At 43.1% G+C, this 17915-nt stretch overlaps 2 protein-coding genes across 3 annotated transcripts; both read left to right on the top strand.

The window, feature by feature from the left end:
- The first annotated feature begins 1004 nt into the window (after window positions 1-1004).
- On the top strand, window positions 1005-5899 carry si:ch211-113d22.2. Of its 2 annotated transcripts, none has more exons than XM_034296339.1 (3): window positions 1005-1151; window positions 1838-1969; window positions 5079-5899. In XM_034296339.1, exons 1-3 carry the CDS (start codon window positions 1103-1105, stop codon window positions 5294-5296), a joined length of 399 nt encoding a protein of 132 aa, XP_034152230.1. In that variant the 5' UTR covers window positions 1005-1102; the 3' UTR covers window positions 5297-5899. The 2 variants fall into 2 exon arrangements, with proteins under 2 accessions (XP_034152230.1, XP_010894637.1); XM_010896335.5 differs by having other exon boundaries at window positions 1008-1151; window positions 1856-1969.
- Window positions 5900-7026: 1127 nt separating this feature from the next.
- Window positions 7027-17080, top strand: si:ch211-204d2.4 (PH-like and PH2_TAPP1_2 domain-containing protein). Its single transcript, XM_010896336.5, has 12 exons — window positions 7027-7229; window positions 8849-9013; window positions 9368-9424; window positions 9516-9564; window positions 10919-11016; window positions 12811-12939; window positions 13032-13133; window positions 13480-13548; window positions 14488-14558; window positions 14861-14924; window positions 15236-15313; window positions 15459-17080. Exons 2-12 carry the CDS (start codon window positions 8873-8875, stop codon window positions 15912-15914), a joined length of 1314 nt encoding a protein of 437 aa, XP_010894638.2. The 5' UTR covers window positions 7027-7229; window positions 8849-8872; the 3' UTR covers window positions 15915-17080.
- The last annotated feature ends 835 nt before the right edge of the window (window positions 17081-17915 follow it).

The following is a 17915-nucleotide window of genomic DNA, read 5'->3' as shown; positions in this document are numbered from 1 at the left end:
TGTTCTTTGGGTGATGTGCAGTGTTGTTTTTGCGCCAAACATACCTTTGGAATTATGGCCTAAAAGTTCAACCTTGATTTCTTCAGACCATAACACATTTTCCCACGTGCTTTTGGGGGACTTAATGTTTGTTTTTACAAACTTCAGCCAGGCTTGGATGTTTTTCTTTGTAAGAAAAGGCTTCCATCTTGCCACCCTACCCCATAGCCCATTCATATGAAGAATACGGGACATTGTTTTCACACGTAGTACACAGCCAGTACATGCCAGAAATTCCTGCAGTTCCTTTAAGGTTGCTGTAGGCCTCTTAGAAGCCTCCCTGACCAGTTTTCTTCTCGTCTTTTCAGGAATTTTGGAGAGACGTCCAATGTCTCTGTTGTGCCATATTTTCTCCACTTGATGATGACTGTCTTCACTGTGTTCCATGTTATATCTAATACTTTGGAAATTATTTTGTACCCTTCTCCTGACTGATATCTTTCAACAATGAGATCCCTCTGATGATTTGAAAGCTCTCTGCGGACCATGGCTTTTGCTCTGAGATGCAAATAAGAAAATGTTTAGGAAATTCCTACTAGAACAGCTGAACTTTATTTGTGATTAATCTGAGTCACTTTAAATGACGGCAGGTGTGTAATGACTTCTATTTAACATTAGTTTGAATGTGATAGGTTAATTCGTAACACTGTTCACATTATAGGTCACATTAAAAGTGGAAAAAGTTCTGACATGATTTATCTTTGCCTCATTCTTTCACATCACAAAAACCTGGCATTTTCACAGGGGTGTGTAGACTTTTTATATCCGCTGTATTCGGGTTGAATTTCTCAGCTGGTGTTATCTCTGATCACTTCCTGTGTATTGCCAACCAAGGGACATGTGTGTTGGGGTGCAAGTTCCTGACCCTGCCAACGATACCCTAGGTAAGTCCATTAACACATTAGAAAAGGTTGCTGGATGTGCAGAGTTGATAGGGATTAGGGATAAGAACTTAATGCCTCAAGACCTCCCTTTTCCTCTCTGTACTCAGCAATTAGCTCGTCTCTACTCCACTGCACTGGGCTCCTAAAACTACACTTACATACAGTGTCCATCCAGCACAATGAAGACTGTCTTTACACTGCTGATGTTGTCCTACCTGGCCTGCCACAGTAAGTTTACCTACATGTAGCTAGCAGTCTAGAAGACGTTGTATAATGGTTTCTAAAAGTGTTCTCTATATACAACTGTGCCACTGGATATTCTCTACAGGGTCATAAACTGAGTTCAGGATAGAAACATTGTCTGTTTATCTGGTGGGTAACAAATACAATTTGAGAGTTTACTTGGGTCACAGAACTCACAGAGGATTCCCAATGAGTGTAATGATAGCATGTACCAAAACAGATCAGATTCCATTTGATGTTATTTCAGTCAAATTAGTAAGGATGGTAGTGAAGGGTTTTACATGTTGGTGTCTGTGCTCAGCTGTTTTAGCAAGAAAACTGCTAAAAACTGCTTCAGCAGTAAGGTCAGAAACACAGACTTAATGCTGGACAAAGCAACGAAGCATCACATACAATCTGTTCTAAACTATTAGTCAGATGAAAATATGTAGTGATATGTGTGAAAACGCTGCTCCTTCTCTTCATTTGACTAGTTCACTTAAACTTTCCAGTGGTCTTTTGGAGTTACTTTGTATATGATTAGATATCAGATGTTCTTAATGGGCACCCAGTTTCTCAGAGACAATAAAACCAACAGTTAGGATAATGTTGGGTTATCCATCTAACCATGTTGCCGAGGGATTGCTTGTATGTCTGTATTTGTTAACACGTGCTGCTAAGTCTCATCTCAGATGTTCTCTCATGTAAAGGTCACGCACTGAAGTGTCACTCATGCGTAGCATCCAATGAGGTTGACTGTAATAAACAAGGCTCCACCACCTGCCCTCAATTTGCCGACGCCTGCTCCACCATCACAGGACAGAGTGAGTATGAACACATTCACTCACTCACTACCTGCACCAATAGCTTTCTGCCACTAGATGTCAGGCTAGTTCCAGGAGTAAAAAGATGATCCTGCTTGCAGTGTAGGAAAAGGGTGAGGCTATGTGGACTGGCCAAAAAATTAATGACATATGCAGGCTCTTTCAGGTAGCTCAGTGAACTTCAGTTGTCCTAACAAGCGCTTTCTGGCTAGTTTATAATGTCTAGCTGATAACACAACAGCAGTTTGACACCAGTTAAACTGTCAAATGTTTCCAGAGTTCTATGAAATATGACCTACAATTACTTTCAATAATGTAAGTATGGAAAAAAGTTGTTTTTCTGTGTAGGAATTGTGTGGGTGTACAGCAACAACCGAACTGTGGGGTTTTATACTGGTCATAAAGAATACAGTAGGTTGACTGGATTGGTCCATTAATCCTTCTCTAGACTGTTGATTGGCCAGCTCAAACTCATCAGGGGGATGGTTTAATTCTTCTTAGCAATTTGGTCTGTTTATAGGAGAATGCACTGACATTTTGTGGGTATGAAATCAGACAATATTAAATTTTAAGTGTTTTAGTGGGGAGTTACAGCTGTAATATTACATTTTAAATGTTTATAGTTTTAGTCTTTTAGTGGGCAGTTACAGCTGTATCACATGTAGTCTCATGAGGCAACACCTCCAATCTAGTCAGGCCTCCATGGAGGTCTGGAAACTTGCCTATTTAGAAAAATGATGAAATCTCTAAAGAATACAAAACTCAAATATAACTATTTGAAAAATCTCCAAATCTCCAGCCTGAGTTAATACTTGGTGGAAGACCCTTATGCAGTAATGACAGCTGTGAATCTGCTGGGATAGGCCTGAGACTTAACACATATGGTGATCTTGAAAGATATCCTTCAAAGAGTGATTAGTGCTTTTGTGGGGTAGACTCCGTAAAAGGGAAAAAGGGTACATAGATCAAAACAGGTAGCACATAAGTTGCCTGGAGCCACCAACAATTCCTAGAGCTGGACCAGCATAAGAACTGACAGCAGGACAGCATTAACCTAACTGTATGTCTACAAGTTGCAGGGAACTTGTTTTCTCTCGCTGTTGGCTCCCAATGCGTACCAACCTTTGGGACCCTGTTATGTGGAGGTTCATAGAAACTGCCATGGCACGATGCAGGTTTGGATTCTCAGCATTGACTCTCCTGGGTTTGCCTAGGAGTTGCTGCAAGAAGCGGGGCTGTCATCAAAAACAAAGAATAAAATAGGGTAAAAGTAACTGAGTTGATAAGGACCCCATTAGAAGGACACTGTGTGTGAATAAATGACACATTTTCTACAGCACTCTTCGGTAAACTTTCAGATGACACACTTTCTACAGTACTCTTCGTTAGACTTTCAGATGACACACTTTCTACAGCACTCTTCGTTAGACTTTCAGATGACACACTTTCTACAGCACTCTTCGTTAGACTTTCAGATGACACACTTTCTACAGCACTCTTCGTTAGACTTTCAGATGACACACTTTCTACAGCACTCTTCGTTAGACTTTCAGATGACACACTTTCTACAGCACTCTTCGGTAGACTTTCAGACAAGAACTCATTGAGCAGAGCTGTTTAGAGTCCATGGACCTTTACATCTTCCATATGGAACTGCATTACTTCTGGCTATAGCAACAGCTAAACGTGTTGCAACCTTCAACCTTTGTGTGGTTTTGAGGTTTCATTGTGTCATTATGTTGCCAGTGGCTCTCACTCTAGACCATAGACTTGTCTGCTGGGGTAGGTCAGGGTGGTTAATAGGTAGCATGCATGTTCTGTGATGCCCTAGGGGACCAACGCTGTTTCCAGATCCTTCCTGTGGATAGGCTGCCTTGGGCCACCATGTTCAGTGTTTTCCTTGGCTGTCTTGGGATATGATTGTATAACTCATTGTAGTATGTCCTACCGACGTGACCAATTGAGTCAGTTGCAGTCTGGGACTTTTTAACCTCCCATGTTGGATATGTATATATGTTATTTATATGAACATAATCTATAAGTCACAATGAAGAGTGGACCTAAATCAGTGGTGTGGCTGAGCTGAGAATTTATCAACTGGAAGGCGTGGCTTACCCAAATCGACCCCTCACTGGCCTTGAAATGCATGACTGAATGTTTTCTTTCGATCAGGAGTATTCAACTCTCACCTTGAGGGCAAGAGCCTGCTGGTTATCTGTTGTACCTCATCATTAAATGTACCCACCTAGTGTCCCAGGTCTACATATGTCCCTGATTAGAGGGTTGCAATGAAAAAAATTTGTGGAACTGGTTTCCTGGTTTACAGTTGAATACCCCTGTTTTTGATTATGGCCTTGCTGAAAGCATACATCCAATATGCGTTGTACCTCGTTCCCTGCTGTGAACTGGGAATATGGACATCCCTAAAGATTTCACTGATAGATAAACATGAGTCATTCATGCTACTATACTAAATCAATGACCCTAAAATTGATAATAGAGTGCATATGTATGTATTTCTCTCCCTTTCGTCAGCAGTCCTTTTCCCTTTCTTTCCTTGCCCTGTAATCAGTGTGTGTGTATGTGTGTGTGTATGTGTGTGTGTGTGTGTGTGTGTGTGTGTGTGTGTGTGTGTGTGTGTGTGTGTGTATGTGTGTGTATGTGTGTCCTCTCATCTCTGAGGTTTCTGGATAATTTCCCAGCAGCTTTTATCAACCACAACCCTCTGTGTCTGGAAGAGAGGGGGAGTTCAAGGAGGAGGAGGAAGGGGATTTGGGATCGGAGGGAGAGGAAGGAGGAGTGGGGAGAGGGGGGGAGAGAGAAGGAAGAAAGGACAGGGCCAAAATGGGGCAGATTAAATTATGATGAGGAGAGTTGTAAACCATAATCCAACAGGGCTGAAATATTAACATTCATTTTCCTTTTTCCCACCCCCCCTCTTTCTCTCCTCCCCACTCCTCCCCTCTTCCTTCCTCCCCACTCCTCCCCTCTTTCTCTCCTCCCCACTCCTCCCCTCTTTCTCTCCTCCCCACTCCTCCCCTCTTTCTCTCCTCCCCACTCCTCTCCTCTTTCGCTCCCTTCCTCCCCAATCCTCATTTATGTGTTTCAGACACCGTGATGAAGTCATGCTCATACAAGGAGTTCTGTGTTAAGGCCCACAGTGGCAACTCTGGAGCCAAGGTTGAGTGTTGCTTCACGGACGACTGCAATGGGCCCCATAAGGGCCACCAGCACGGGCAGCACAGGAACACAGCTGGAGCACTGGGAGCCAGCCCCATGGTGTTACTGGGAGCTCTGACGATGCGCAAGGCCCTTAGCGCACTCTGATCTTAGGATCCTATGCTGACCGTCCTTCTACTGGTCATCCATCCATTTACTCAGTTCCATACAACACTACCATGTAACTGTTCTCCACACTGGGGTCAGGAAACCTGGTGGAATGGTGCTGGGGTATAGTGAATTATACACGGATTAGTAAGAGTGTGTCTGTGTGTTTGGGTGTGTATGTGAGTGGTGTTTGAGGTGGGGGGGGGGGGGTCATAAAAGCAAGTTTAAAGACAGTGGGGCTTGATGTACCACTTTATTTGACAGCTCTCTGTTTTACTAATGCAGTTTTGTGTTTTATGTACTAATTGAGTTGTTGGGTGAGAACAGAGAAACTGGAGCTTCTGTAGTTAGTAGATTGTGGGTGAATCAGGCTGGAATTAGAAGTATAGATGTATATATTTACTATGTTCATGGGTTTATCAGATCTTAAATGGCACAAATGATACATTGTGTGGGTACTCTGCAGTCCTCTTCAACCTTTAACTACAGACATCCTGATGTAAACAGAAAGTCAAAGTGGTGGTAGTACTGCTTTTACTTTTCATTTTGTTATGCTTCAATATGTATTTATAAATAAACATGCTATTACAATCTTACTTTTAATTTCTATCTTTCTGCAGTTATGTGTGTGCACGTGGGTGTGTGTGCGTGTGTGCACGTGCATTCGTGCACCATGCTGCAGTGCCAGACTGTCAGTGGGTGGCATCAGTGGAAATGTTGAGAGCAAATGTTGAGAGTTATCTCCTGCATTTTTGTGAACTATGACCTAGTTACAGCCCAAAGGACAGGACGTGAGGTCTCATACATACCCCAAATACACACACAGACACACACACATTTCCTCCTCACACCTCCAGTTGGTATCTAGTGAACATTGACTTCCTCTATCACTGCTTGAAAATGTCTAATTACTTTGCAGGGTTTGCTCAGGTAAAGACAGTTGGTTATGCAGCAGAGAGAAAAACTGGTTTGGAGGAAGATAGAGATGGCACATCTAATCACCCCATTCAGAAAGAAGGTCCATCCCATACAGGCTAGTCAGAGAGTAGCTCTTTGCTTCATACCAGACTGTTAACTTATTTTTCCTAAGGCCATGTCTCACCCTCTCCACTGTCTGAGCCTACAGAGATATCAGTGGGGGGTGGGGTTTGGTTCTGAATCATATGACATTACTTGACCCAGTTCCCATAGCGATGCTGCCAGCTGACGGAGAAAATAATGGTAGATAAAAATGAAGAGATACGTTTGAATATCTATGAGAATTGTTTTAAAAAAAGTTATCAAGGATCATATGTAATTATCATATGTAATTAGGATCATATGTAATTATAGCGGGTTTCAAAGCGTAGGCATATCTATGTAACATGAACTGATAGACATGTTTAATGATGGCATATCCCCCCGGCTCAAGTGTGACAAGCAAAGAATATTTCTAATTCACCCACGCGTATAATCATGTACCCTTTACATGTTTGAATTGGGCAAGCACCTATACGTATTCTTTTATTACTTTATAACAGTGTATTTTGTAGCCTAATGGACAGCTGACTGGGTTACATTCTAGCGGCAAACCCAAAAATATGCAATCAATCAGTTAAAAACCAAAGATCAGCGCTAGCGTACATATGTAACAGTTAGCTACACAGTGAGGGTCGAGTGCGGTCGAGTGAGGTATGAAAGACCCATAGCTACAGCAAGAAGACTAGATCATTTCCGGGGTTGTTCATTTTAATCGCGAGCCCTACCCGGAAAGAAGCCGCTGCTGACAGCGGTGTTAGGGTGGCGCACTCATCCACTTCAGATACTTGTCAGATGTCGGCCCATGAAATGTGAACTGACTAACAGAAGGTTTTAACTTTCATTTTACCATGGTTTAATGCGTTTTACTCTCTGCGTCTTCGTGACACTTCGAACGCTAAACTGAAAGAAACGTGTAAGTTTACGCATAATTACTGTATATTTTTGACTGTCTTTCTTCATTTCTGCGTCTGCTTGTGTGCTTGTGCGTGTGAGTGGCAGATAGACACTTGTGGTCGGCAGGTCGTTTTATCTTCGGCTCACCTCAACCTGAAATATTACTTTACTGATCATAAAAGTTATTCTCGATACGAGTCGACAACTATTTAAATAAATGACACGAGTTTATCTAGACAAGCCCAGTGAACATCTGATCAGAAAATAATGAAGGCCAGTGTGACAGGATGCGGTCCACCTGTAGCTATCTGATCCTCTAGTAGTATCCATAAAGCCATGGAGCCTAGGTCTCTATGGTTCTACTACTTATTCTATTTGGGAAATAGCTGTAATTTAAGCAAGACATTGTGATTCAAAAGAATCTGGCATGCATATTGTAAATCAATTTTAACGCAATACGTTAATGTCTCATCTTCTGTCTCAGTTTGCCATTTTATAAATTAATACTTGGTTAGTTCTGCTAATGCCCTTAACAGAGGTTTTTGCTAATGACAAAGCATTCTATGTATGTATGTGTGTGTCTTGCTTTTTTGTTTTACCCTCATTTTACAACCAATGTGAGGATCTGAAGTTAGTCGTTCAGTTAAGTTTAGACATAGGTTATTGAAGTTAGGGTTAGGGTTATGGTTGGGGCTTAGGGAAAATAGGGAATTTCTATGCCAAAAATGATAGGAACCTGTGTGTGTGAGAGAGAGAGAGAGAGGGAGGGAGAGAGAGAGAGATATGTCTATGTGAACATGTAGTAAACCCTGACAAATTAGGAAAAATGTAATTTATGTCTCAGGGGTAAGGTTCAGGGAAAAATGTATAAATGGCCATAGTGTTAGAATGGGTTTGTTTTTATATTTCTGCATTACTGGAAATATTTTGGGTAAGGTAAGTTTATATATACAAGTTCTGTTATTGAGGCTAAGGTTATGATGAGGGCTTTTATATTTTTAGGCTTGTGTGTGTGTGTGTGTGTGTGTGTGGAGAAGCACGCTCATGTGACCTGTTAGGAGAAACAACTGCACATACAGGCATCAGTCACTATGATGTCATGCACTCAGCATGTAAGTCTGTCTCTCTGACAGGGTTGATTTTGGTTTTCTTTTCAAGTTTATTTCCTTGTCATTCTCTCACTCCCTCTCCTCTCTTCTTTCTGTCTCCCGCTCACTCTGTCATTCTGAACCCCCACCTACTCCCCCTATCTGGTCAGATGAAATGTGCCTGTATGCAGATCTGTTCAGTAGTCTATAATTTCCAACTGTGGTGACTCCTCTGGTTAGCAGGCCTCAGGCCTTAGGCTAAGCTAGGCTGCCTCAAAAACGTCACATGAAAAACTGCTGAATATGTGTGTGTATGTGCGTGCGAGTGGGTGCACGTGTGTCAGACGAGCCTTCTCGCTCTCTTCCCCCGCAATTCAATGCCAACTGGCTGTTGTTGTTGCTCCAAAAGAGTATTTCAGTTTCTGTGAATATTTGCAGGCCTGCCTGGTTACCATGCTACTGTGTTTGGGCCACGAGACTTTCACAATGGCTCCCGAATAGACGTCCGTTGTTTTTTTCTTTCTTCTGTCCTCCCCTGTTCATGTGTCAGTGATATGTGGTAGCAGGAGGCAGCATGCCGTACGTGGACAGGCAGAACCGTGTGTGTGGCTTCCTGGACATAGAGGAGAAGGAGGGTAGCAGCCGCTTCCAGAGGCGCTACTTCATATTGGACACACAGATTAACGCGCTGCTGTGGTACATGGACAACCCCCAGGTACACAAAACCGCACCGCGCTGTTATGTCGGCTGAGGACCAACGTTGGTCACGTTAGTCGAGGCATCTTGGACTACATTAGGATTTCTACGTAGGGGGAAAAATAACACATGTTGGTGTCACTGTATGTGTGAGGAGCAACAAGTGTTTGACCTCTGATCTGTTGGAGTGTGTGTGTGTATGTGTTCAGTTAGGGTTTGCGTTTCACCACTGGCAGGGTAGAAAACCACCTCTAAAGAGGAAGTGAGACTTGGACTGGGTGTCCTTAACTCTGTCTGGAGAAGGGCTTGTTTTTAGCGAGCACTGTGTTGGAGTGTTTATTCTATTGTTGTGTTGTTGTGTCACTGCTTGTAGAATCTGCCCAGTGGAGCCAGTGCTGTCGGGAGTCTGCAGCTGACATACATCTCCAAGGTAACAAAACCCTAAACAGTCTAGTGAGCACAATGTTTGGTTGGTTCTGGACTCCTAATTTCTCTCCTCTTTCCTCCACATTGGGGGTTAGGTGAGCGAGGCCACGGGGAAACAAAAGCCCAAGACTGAGTTCTGCTTCGGTGAGTTATTGTGTGTGCGTGCGTGTGTGTGTGTGTGTGTGTGTGTGTGTTGGGGGGACTTTCGCAGGGTCCTGAAATGTACAGTAATGGTTGTTAATGTGTTTGTCATACCTTTTCTGTCCTCTTTGCAAGTGCATTATTTTTATAATTATATACAGATTTGAAATCATACAATAACTAGGGGGTAATTTAACCTCAAATGACTAAGGTTAAATTTCAGACCATTTACAAATTACTACACATTTTGAACCTAGTCCCCACATTTTAGTGTGTCAAAAATGTTTGGAAAATTGTGGGCAGGTGTGTTTGATTCCATTGTTATTGTATGCAGGGAGCTGTTAATATTTAGTCTTGATTCTTGGCCTTGCAGTTTTAATTGTTGGTGGTGCCTGACAACATGAGGTCTGAAGAAGTGTCCATAAATCAGAAGAAATCTCTTAGATACATACCCAAAGCATAAGTCTTGACGAGATTATCTGTTTGGTCCTAGTGTTGTCTAATTCTATGGTTTGATAAGACCAAAATAGAGCTTTTTTGGCCTCAATGCCAAGCCCTATGTTTGTTGCAAGCCTAACACCGCACATCATCCTAAGAACACCATCCCTACCAGGAAGCATGGTGGTGGCAGCATCATGCTATGGGAATGCTTTTTTGCATTTTTCTATACATTTGTTGGGAGAATAACCACAATAACCGAAATTCTAAAAAAAACATATTAAATAACAGTGATATGTCTTCAAATAACTGTGTGATGATTGTAACTACTCCATGACTGTAATAATGTCTTAATAACAACATGTTGTGATGCAATATGGTTATTTAATGTTAGCTAGTTTTGTTCTTTTCAACTGATTTTAACTTTTTGTGTCACAATGTTATTGAAATTCAATGGCATCTACATAAATGTCTCATTCAGGTATTTGGCCAGGTTGGTGATTCCTCTATTGCCCAGTACAGTTTTTTAACATCTTCTGCGCCGAGGTTTACTGGCTTCTATTGGCTGGCCCTCGTCACATTAACGCCAAATCTCGCTTGTTGCAGGAGTTTTTTGTTTCTAAGGGCATGGACTATTGGAGCTTTGTTGGATCTTAAGGCCAAGCTTTCAGCAATAGTGTCCCTCACTTTTCTCTTGCTTCTCTAAAGTGGCTTATTAATTATGGTGATTGCTTGAATATAAATTTCTGAGTTGGGGACTAAAATGGGGGACTGTGTCATTTCTGAATGTTTGTACGATAGGGATGAAAATACCCTCAAATCTGCCTTTCTGCACCGTAGTGATTGCGTCTAAAACCAAAATTTTTTTACTTTTAGAGTTGTATTCATTTTTGTTGTTTATGTTTTATTGTGTTGTCAGTGATCAATGCAGTGTCTCGGCGGTATTTCCTACAAGCCAACGATTCTGCAGACCTCAGAGAGTGGGTCCTTGCTCTGAACAAAGCCACCAAGATCACTGTAAGTACTCAATCCATTTAAAAAACATGGAGACATCTAATCATTGCACATATGAGGTTGCATTAACCGGAGACGTAGAGGCATCATGTTGCCACAAGCAGCACTGTTGATGTTGCAGATGGGAGTGATGCAAGACGGTGCACCCTCAGAGCCACGGTGCATGTGAATGGTGCCCTTCAATAGCGCCAATGTTAAAGCAGGGGATCTGGAAGAGGGTAGACATTCAGTTTTGTGGTTCAGTGGTCCTATTTGTTGTGGACGTCAGTCCTCCTGTATACTGCTGTTTACTGTGTTTAAACAGATCGGCTCCCATATCCAGCCCAGGTTATTCAAATTAATATGAATCATTTTACGGAGGAGCTGTTGCATTTAACATTGGATCGATTCAAAGTATTTAACATGGCCGTCTATTCTGAAGAGGTAGTGAACTCAGTATGCACATTTTGATGGGGAGGAAATGAACCTATTTTCAAGTGGGGCCGTCATTGAAGACTGAATGTGGCCCCTGAGGGAAAATGAGATTGACAACCCTTGAACACACACACGCGCACACACACACACACACACACACACAATGTTGGAATCATTGAAACCTCAAACCTCATGCTGTCCTTTTTCCCTGTTTCAAAATATTTTCTATTAATTTGGTAAAAAAGTTGTGTGTGTATGTGATTAACTTTCAACATTTGTGGGGCTTTCCACACATTTACTGTCTGACCCGCTCCGTAGTTTTGTGGTTAGAGTATCCTCTCTGAGATCGGTCCCTGGCTGAGCCCTACCAAAGACTGTTAAAATAGGAACAAGAATTACTGTTGAAACCAACAGATCATGGTTGTGCTATGAGTTGCGCTAAAGAGGACACCCACAATAACGTAAAATTCGTAACCACGCAGGGAGGTCAGATGGCTTAGTGCTGAGTCATTGAGGTTAAAAGGCCCTTAACTGCTCCCCTTTCACACCACCACTGAAGGCCGAGAGCGCAGACAGTAGTGTGTGTGTGTGTCACAGGTCTATGTGTGAATGTGAGGGCCAGACACCCGGTATAAATACAGTAAAGCTGACAAATTGGTCCCCGAAAGGTAAAATATGATATACAGCTTATGGGTTAGGTATGCAGAAATGTAAAAAAATTAGGCGTTGTGTTTGAATTGGGGTAGTTTTTTAGGTTTATATGTTATGGGTTTGTGTAGGGAGTTAGGGCTAGGTTACATTTAGGCGTGAAGGTTTGCTTATTGAGGATAAGGTTAGGATTGGAGGTGGGTTAAGGGCTAGGGGATTTGGAACATACATTTCTGGTATAATAAACAAGTTTGTGTATTATCAGAGGTATAGTAACTTAGTAAGGAAAAAGGATAAGTCCGGACATGCTGTTGGAAAAAGCTATGACTTCGGGTTAGGTTTATTTTGAGGGGTAGAGTCAGGGTTAAGGTTAGGCATTACGGTTTAGGCACTGCGTGGCTGTGTCTGCGTGTGTCTGTCGGTCGGTCTGTGTGTGTGGCCACCTGCCCCAACACAGGAAACACAGATGCTTTCTATCTTCCACTTCTTCTTTGGCTGACCTATTTTCTCCAGAGGAATCCCTGTGGGCCTTGTTTTTCTCAATTATCTTTATTACCAGAAATATATAATTTCATATTAATTCTATAAACATTATTATAAAATGAATGCGTTTACATTTTCATGGATAATAAAAGTAGTTAAATAAACCTGGATTATAATTGATCCATTATATAATTGATTGTTGCAAGGTATTCGGCAGCTGTTTGTAGAGCTCAAACTGTTTGTTTTCAATAGGTGCCTAAATCCGGGCCTCTCCAGCCTAGGTCAGAGGTTGCTATGGTAACCAGTGAGGCAGGGGGGAAGAGGCAGGCCTACAAGACTGAGATCATTGGGGGAGTGGTGGTCCACACCCCCATCTACCAGGTACTGTGGTTTAAAGTGCCCCATTGCCGTGATGTTGGGGGTCCCGATGGGGATGACGATGGTTGTAAGGAGGATGCATGTGTGTGTTTCAGAATGAGGGGGAGGAGATGGAGGTAGGGGACAAGAGGCTCTTCTCTCTAGCCAGTAGACCAGGTGTGCAAAGGTGTGGCTATTGTGTCAAACAGGGTAACGTGGTGAGTACACCCACTTAACAACCAATGCACACACGCATGCAGTTTTCCCTCCTTCTGGGTTATGGTTAGGTGAAATCTTACCCATCCATAATCTGTACCTTAATTAACCTAACCTTTATGGCCAAAATTTACCTTACCTTTGTACCTAAACTTCAAGCCTAAAACTAACTCAGTATTAATCCCACTTGTAAGTTTAAACATAAACCTGAACCAGAAATACTTTTTCCTTGTGTGGACTGGCTAAAAACCCATTTGGGTAACAAATAGTCAGGTTTTACTTTCTTTGTGTGGATTTCTTGTCAAACCAGGATTATACAGACACGTTTTCATATGCTGTGAATTTCAGCGGAAAAGCTGGAAAAGGCGTTTTTTCATACTGGACAACAATGCTGTCAGTTACTACAAGTGTGAGACGGTGAGCTGCTTCACTCATACGCCTCCGTCTTCTCTTTCTGGTCTCCTGTCCTCTGTCTCCTGTCCTCTCTCTTCTCTTCTGTCTCTTCTCTTCTGTCTCCAATCTCTTGTCCTGTTTCCTCTGTCTCCTGTTCTCTCTCTTCTCTTCTGTCTCTTCTCTTCTGTCTCCAATCTCTTGTCCTGTTTCCTCTGTCTCTTGTCCTCTCTTCTCTTCTGTCTCCACTCTCTTGTCCTGTTTCATCTGCCTCCTTTGCTCTCTCTCTTTTCTTCGGTCTCCTCACTCTTGTCTCCATTTTCTTTTCTCTATTCTCTGCCTCCTGTCCTGTTTCCTGTGTCTCCTGTCTTGTTTCCTATCCTCTGTCTCCTTTCCTTAGTTTCCTGTCCTCTCTACATTCTCCTCTCTGGATTGTGAATCTGTTGCCGTTGAGACCACAGTGTGTTGTAATTACAGATGTCCTCAAATTACTTTAGGTTTGAAATACAAACCAAGACAATTCATTGTGGGAAAAACATGTGTCCTCAATGTTGAAGTCTTTGTTTCAGCTTTGATGTGGTGAGTGTTCAATGTTCTGTAAGTAATATTAACTCGCTGATCATCTGGACATTTTGAACGTCTTGATGAACGGTCTGGTCTTGAGGGCCGTGTGCTCTCCTGATCTCCACCAGACACAGTGGTTGACACCTGGCTCTATTAATAATTGATTGCATAGGTATTCATTAAATAAAAAAATTTCTTGACCCTGCATTTCAACATATGCATCGTTTGCTCATTGTGTTTTTTGGCATTGTATCTGTATAAACGTTTTCTGGCATCTGTTGATGTAAAAATCGCTTGATGAAATCTATTGGATTTAATGATTGTTCTGTGTGACTGTGTTTCTTTGATGGCCAGGGGCATGCTCCCATGTTTCAGTGTTTCTAAACTGTATTGATGTTTCAGGATAAGGAGCCTCTGAGAGCCGTTCCTATAAGAGACATTCAGAAGGTCCATGAGTGTATGGTCAAATCTGGGTGAGAATAATACACGTTTCTGTTAGTTCCTGCCGCTTCCAGGTTTTTTGGGGGGGTATTCTCCCTTGGGAATTTCTTCACTTGTCGTTTTCCGTTGGAATTTAAAGACACTCACACTCACACACACACAGACTCACTCACACACAGACTCACTCTCTCACACACACACACACACACACACACACACACCACCTTGTTTTTCTATACTTGGGAGGACTACATTTTTATTCCATAATAAAAAAATTATTTAACCCTAAACCTAATTATTACCCTAATCCTCAACTAGCCCTTCTCTCCACCAGGGACCTGTTGATGAGAGATAACCTCTTTGAGATCATCACCACCTCCAGGGTCTTCTATGTCCAGGTGTGTTTGTGTGTGTGTGTGTGTGTGTCTTCAGCTGTGCCTCTGTTTTCTCCTCTCTGGCTTGATGCTCTGTTGCTCATGTGTGGCTTAAGTTCTGTTTTTGGTAGAACAGGTGGCTTGTTTTTGTTAATTGGACGAGTCTCCCGTCCAAACACTAAACATAAGAACCAAAACATCCCCTGTCCCCTCCTGGGAGAACAGCTGGCAAAGAGACAGGGACCCTAAATTGCAGGAGGGGGTGGGTGTGTGTGTGTTTGTGTGTGTGTGTGTGTGTGTGTGTGATGTGTAAGGCTGTGCTGATTGTGTTGCAGACAGACACTCCAGAAGACATGCAGGGCTGGATCAGAGACATTGACAGGAAGATACAGGACTTCAGAGGCCCTGCCAAGGTATAGCTGGGTTTGAAAACATTCAAAAGCCTTGGGTCCTAACTCTAACATGCAGTTCAGATCAGTAACAGCAAGTTATGGTGATAGTACGTTTTTTATTCAATGGGGGTATCACAAATATCGAGTCTCTTTTTCTATTTCTTAGGGGTCTACATTCATGCGTGCCTCCTCCCTGTATCGCCATGGCAACTCCTCAAACCCATCCCCTGGGTTCCATGGTCCTCATGGGGATGACCGAAGACCCCCGCTAATGAAGTCGTGTTCTGTGGCCCCAGGGTGGCAGCCTTGGACCCCCGTACCCCAAAGAGATGCTCTCCCTCTGGGCCCAGCGGACAGTCCCTTTAGCGCTCTGCCCCCAAGTTCCTGCTCTCTCTCCACCTCCTCCAACTCCTCATCTTCATCCTCCCTCTCCACTCCCATTCTCGCCTTACAGGGAGAGCCAGCCCTAGCTAGCGGTGTGGTTATCCCAGCCTGTCCGGGCCCAGTGGCTCCTGGGGCCTCCAGCAGCCGTAGGAGACACCGCTCCCAGCCTCAGCCCCCCACAGACCAAAGTTTCCCTTTCAGCCTGGACCACGATGGCGTGCGCACTACCGACGTCTAGAACCACCAGAGCTTTGGATAATGTAGAACTCCACCGATGTCTGCAGGCGCCTATTGTGTCTGTTAGGCCTGCTGGTCTGTTGGGGGTGTGTTCACTGAAGCCCTGTGGCCCCCTGCTGGTAGGGTGAGGGTCCTGCAGGGTGTGGTTAGTGGCTGTGGGGCGACTCGGAGCGTTGTTGATGTGACTGGGAGGGGTTGTCAGGACTGATCAGTGTTAAGGTCTGCTAGACTGTGAAGGGGTATGTTATGTGTTATTGTATGAGTTTCTATTAAAAAGTGAATGTAGTCCTAACTGGTACTGAGATGAAGGATGGAAGGTGGGTGTTGTGGTGGAGCATGGTCTGTCTACTTATCACCCTCTTCTGGTATTAGTCAGCAGGCCTCTGACATATTACATAGGCTATGTCTCTTCACTACCTAGTATATTGACTAGGCTATGTCTCTTCACTACATAGTGCACCTCTTTTAAACCAGAGCCCTAAGGATCTTGAATAACAGTAGTACACTATTATTCATAGAGCCCCTGCCACAACAAGGTTCCCACTCATTAAATAACCGTGTTTGCGTGTGTGGTTCTGGCTGTCTGTAGACAATCATGTTCTCCTGTCAGACTGAATCCAGTGTCATCAAATCGCTTCGTCAGCAGCACATTTTATGAAATACACAGACTTCCGTAAGCCACAACTTTTTGTTTTGAGTTAAAATTATTTACTCTCATAGTGTGTGACATGTCACCTGCTGTTTCGCGTGCCTGCATTCACCTCACCAACCCGGATCCAGATGTGCTTTCCCCTCTCTTTAAACCCATCTTCTTTCTGATGTAGACTTTTTTTTTTATCAATCCCCACTTTCTATTTCTGCTTAGCATGAAGGGCTGTGTGTACATGTTTGAGTTGGGTTCATTCATGATTGACTGGATGGACAAACATTCTAAAAACAGGGTACTGTTTCACGATTTTAACAGTACTGTCATTCCCGATGGAGTGGTTAAATACTAATGTGTGATTTATACTAATGTAATTTCTTGTATTTTGCTCATTTGGTTACTGTTTATTGATTGTCTTGTAATGGACTGCCTTTTACTACCTGGTACTTGGTGTTCCCTCACCTGCTTCTTTATAATGGTGTTGTTGTTTTTTACCTGTAAACTAGCACATTAAATAATAAGACAAATGTTCTGTTGCTGAGGTGTCCAATGTGAGTGAGGTTATGACAATCCTGCAGTAGTAGAAACTGTCTCAAAGCTCAGGTAGGGGAAATGGTCATGGATGTAAGGGCCGATTAGACCTTCCAGGTGCCTTCTGCATTGAAAGCAAGGTTACAGCCTGCACAAGCTGAGTGGAATCCCATAGGTCACTATGTGCAATTGCATGATGTGCTTGTCTTGTGCTTCATGTGTGATTTTGAGAGTTGAAACAAACAAAACACACCACCTAAATTGAATGTTTAGTTATCACTTTATACTTTATGTATAGGAGGGATTTGATAAGAATGGCGTGATTGTTTTATTCATTATGAATTGCATTGCATTGCAGTGTGTGTGCGCGCGTGTGTGTGTGTGTGTGTGTGCGCGCGCGCGTGTGTGTTTGTGCAGAAGTTGATCCTCTTGTCACCCTTAGAGTTTTGTTAGCAACACCTGACCATGGAGGGCACTGATGAAGTGAATCGGCAGAACAGATGATTTGAGATTCAGAGACTCTTTGTCTCTCTCCTCTTCTTGTACACGCCCTCCTAGAGGTAAAATGAAGTGACCTCAATCCGGGCCAGGCCAGCCAGGAACTGTGTCAAGTGAAGTGTTTCACACATCCAGAACTGAAACCAGTGAACCAACGCTAACGTGGACCACCCCACCTGAGGCCAGGCCACCATCTAAGTGATGGGTGTGTAAAGGCCACAGGAACATAGTGAAATGTCGGCTGTGTTTGCAGGAGTTTCCAACCTTTAAAGACTGACATCCCTGAAGTGATAAGGTATCCAACCGGAAGAAGCTTTTTAAAGGCAG

This window comes from Esox lucius, chromosome 13 (assembly GCF_011004845.1).
Source record: "Esox lucius isolate fEsoLuc1 chromosome 13, fEsoLuc1.pri, whole genome shotgun sequence".
In the NCBI taxonomy this organism is placed as follows: Eukaryota; Metazoa; Chordata; class Actinopteri; order Esociformes; family Esocidae; genus Esox; species Esox lucius.
The sequence above is the reverse complement of the archived record's forward strand: the minus strand, read 5'-3'. Positions and strand labels throughout refer to the sequence as shown.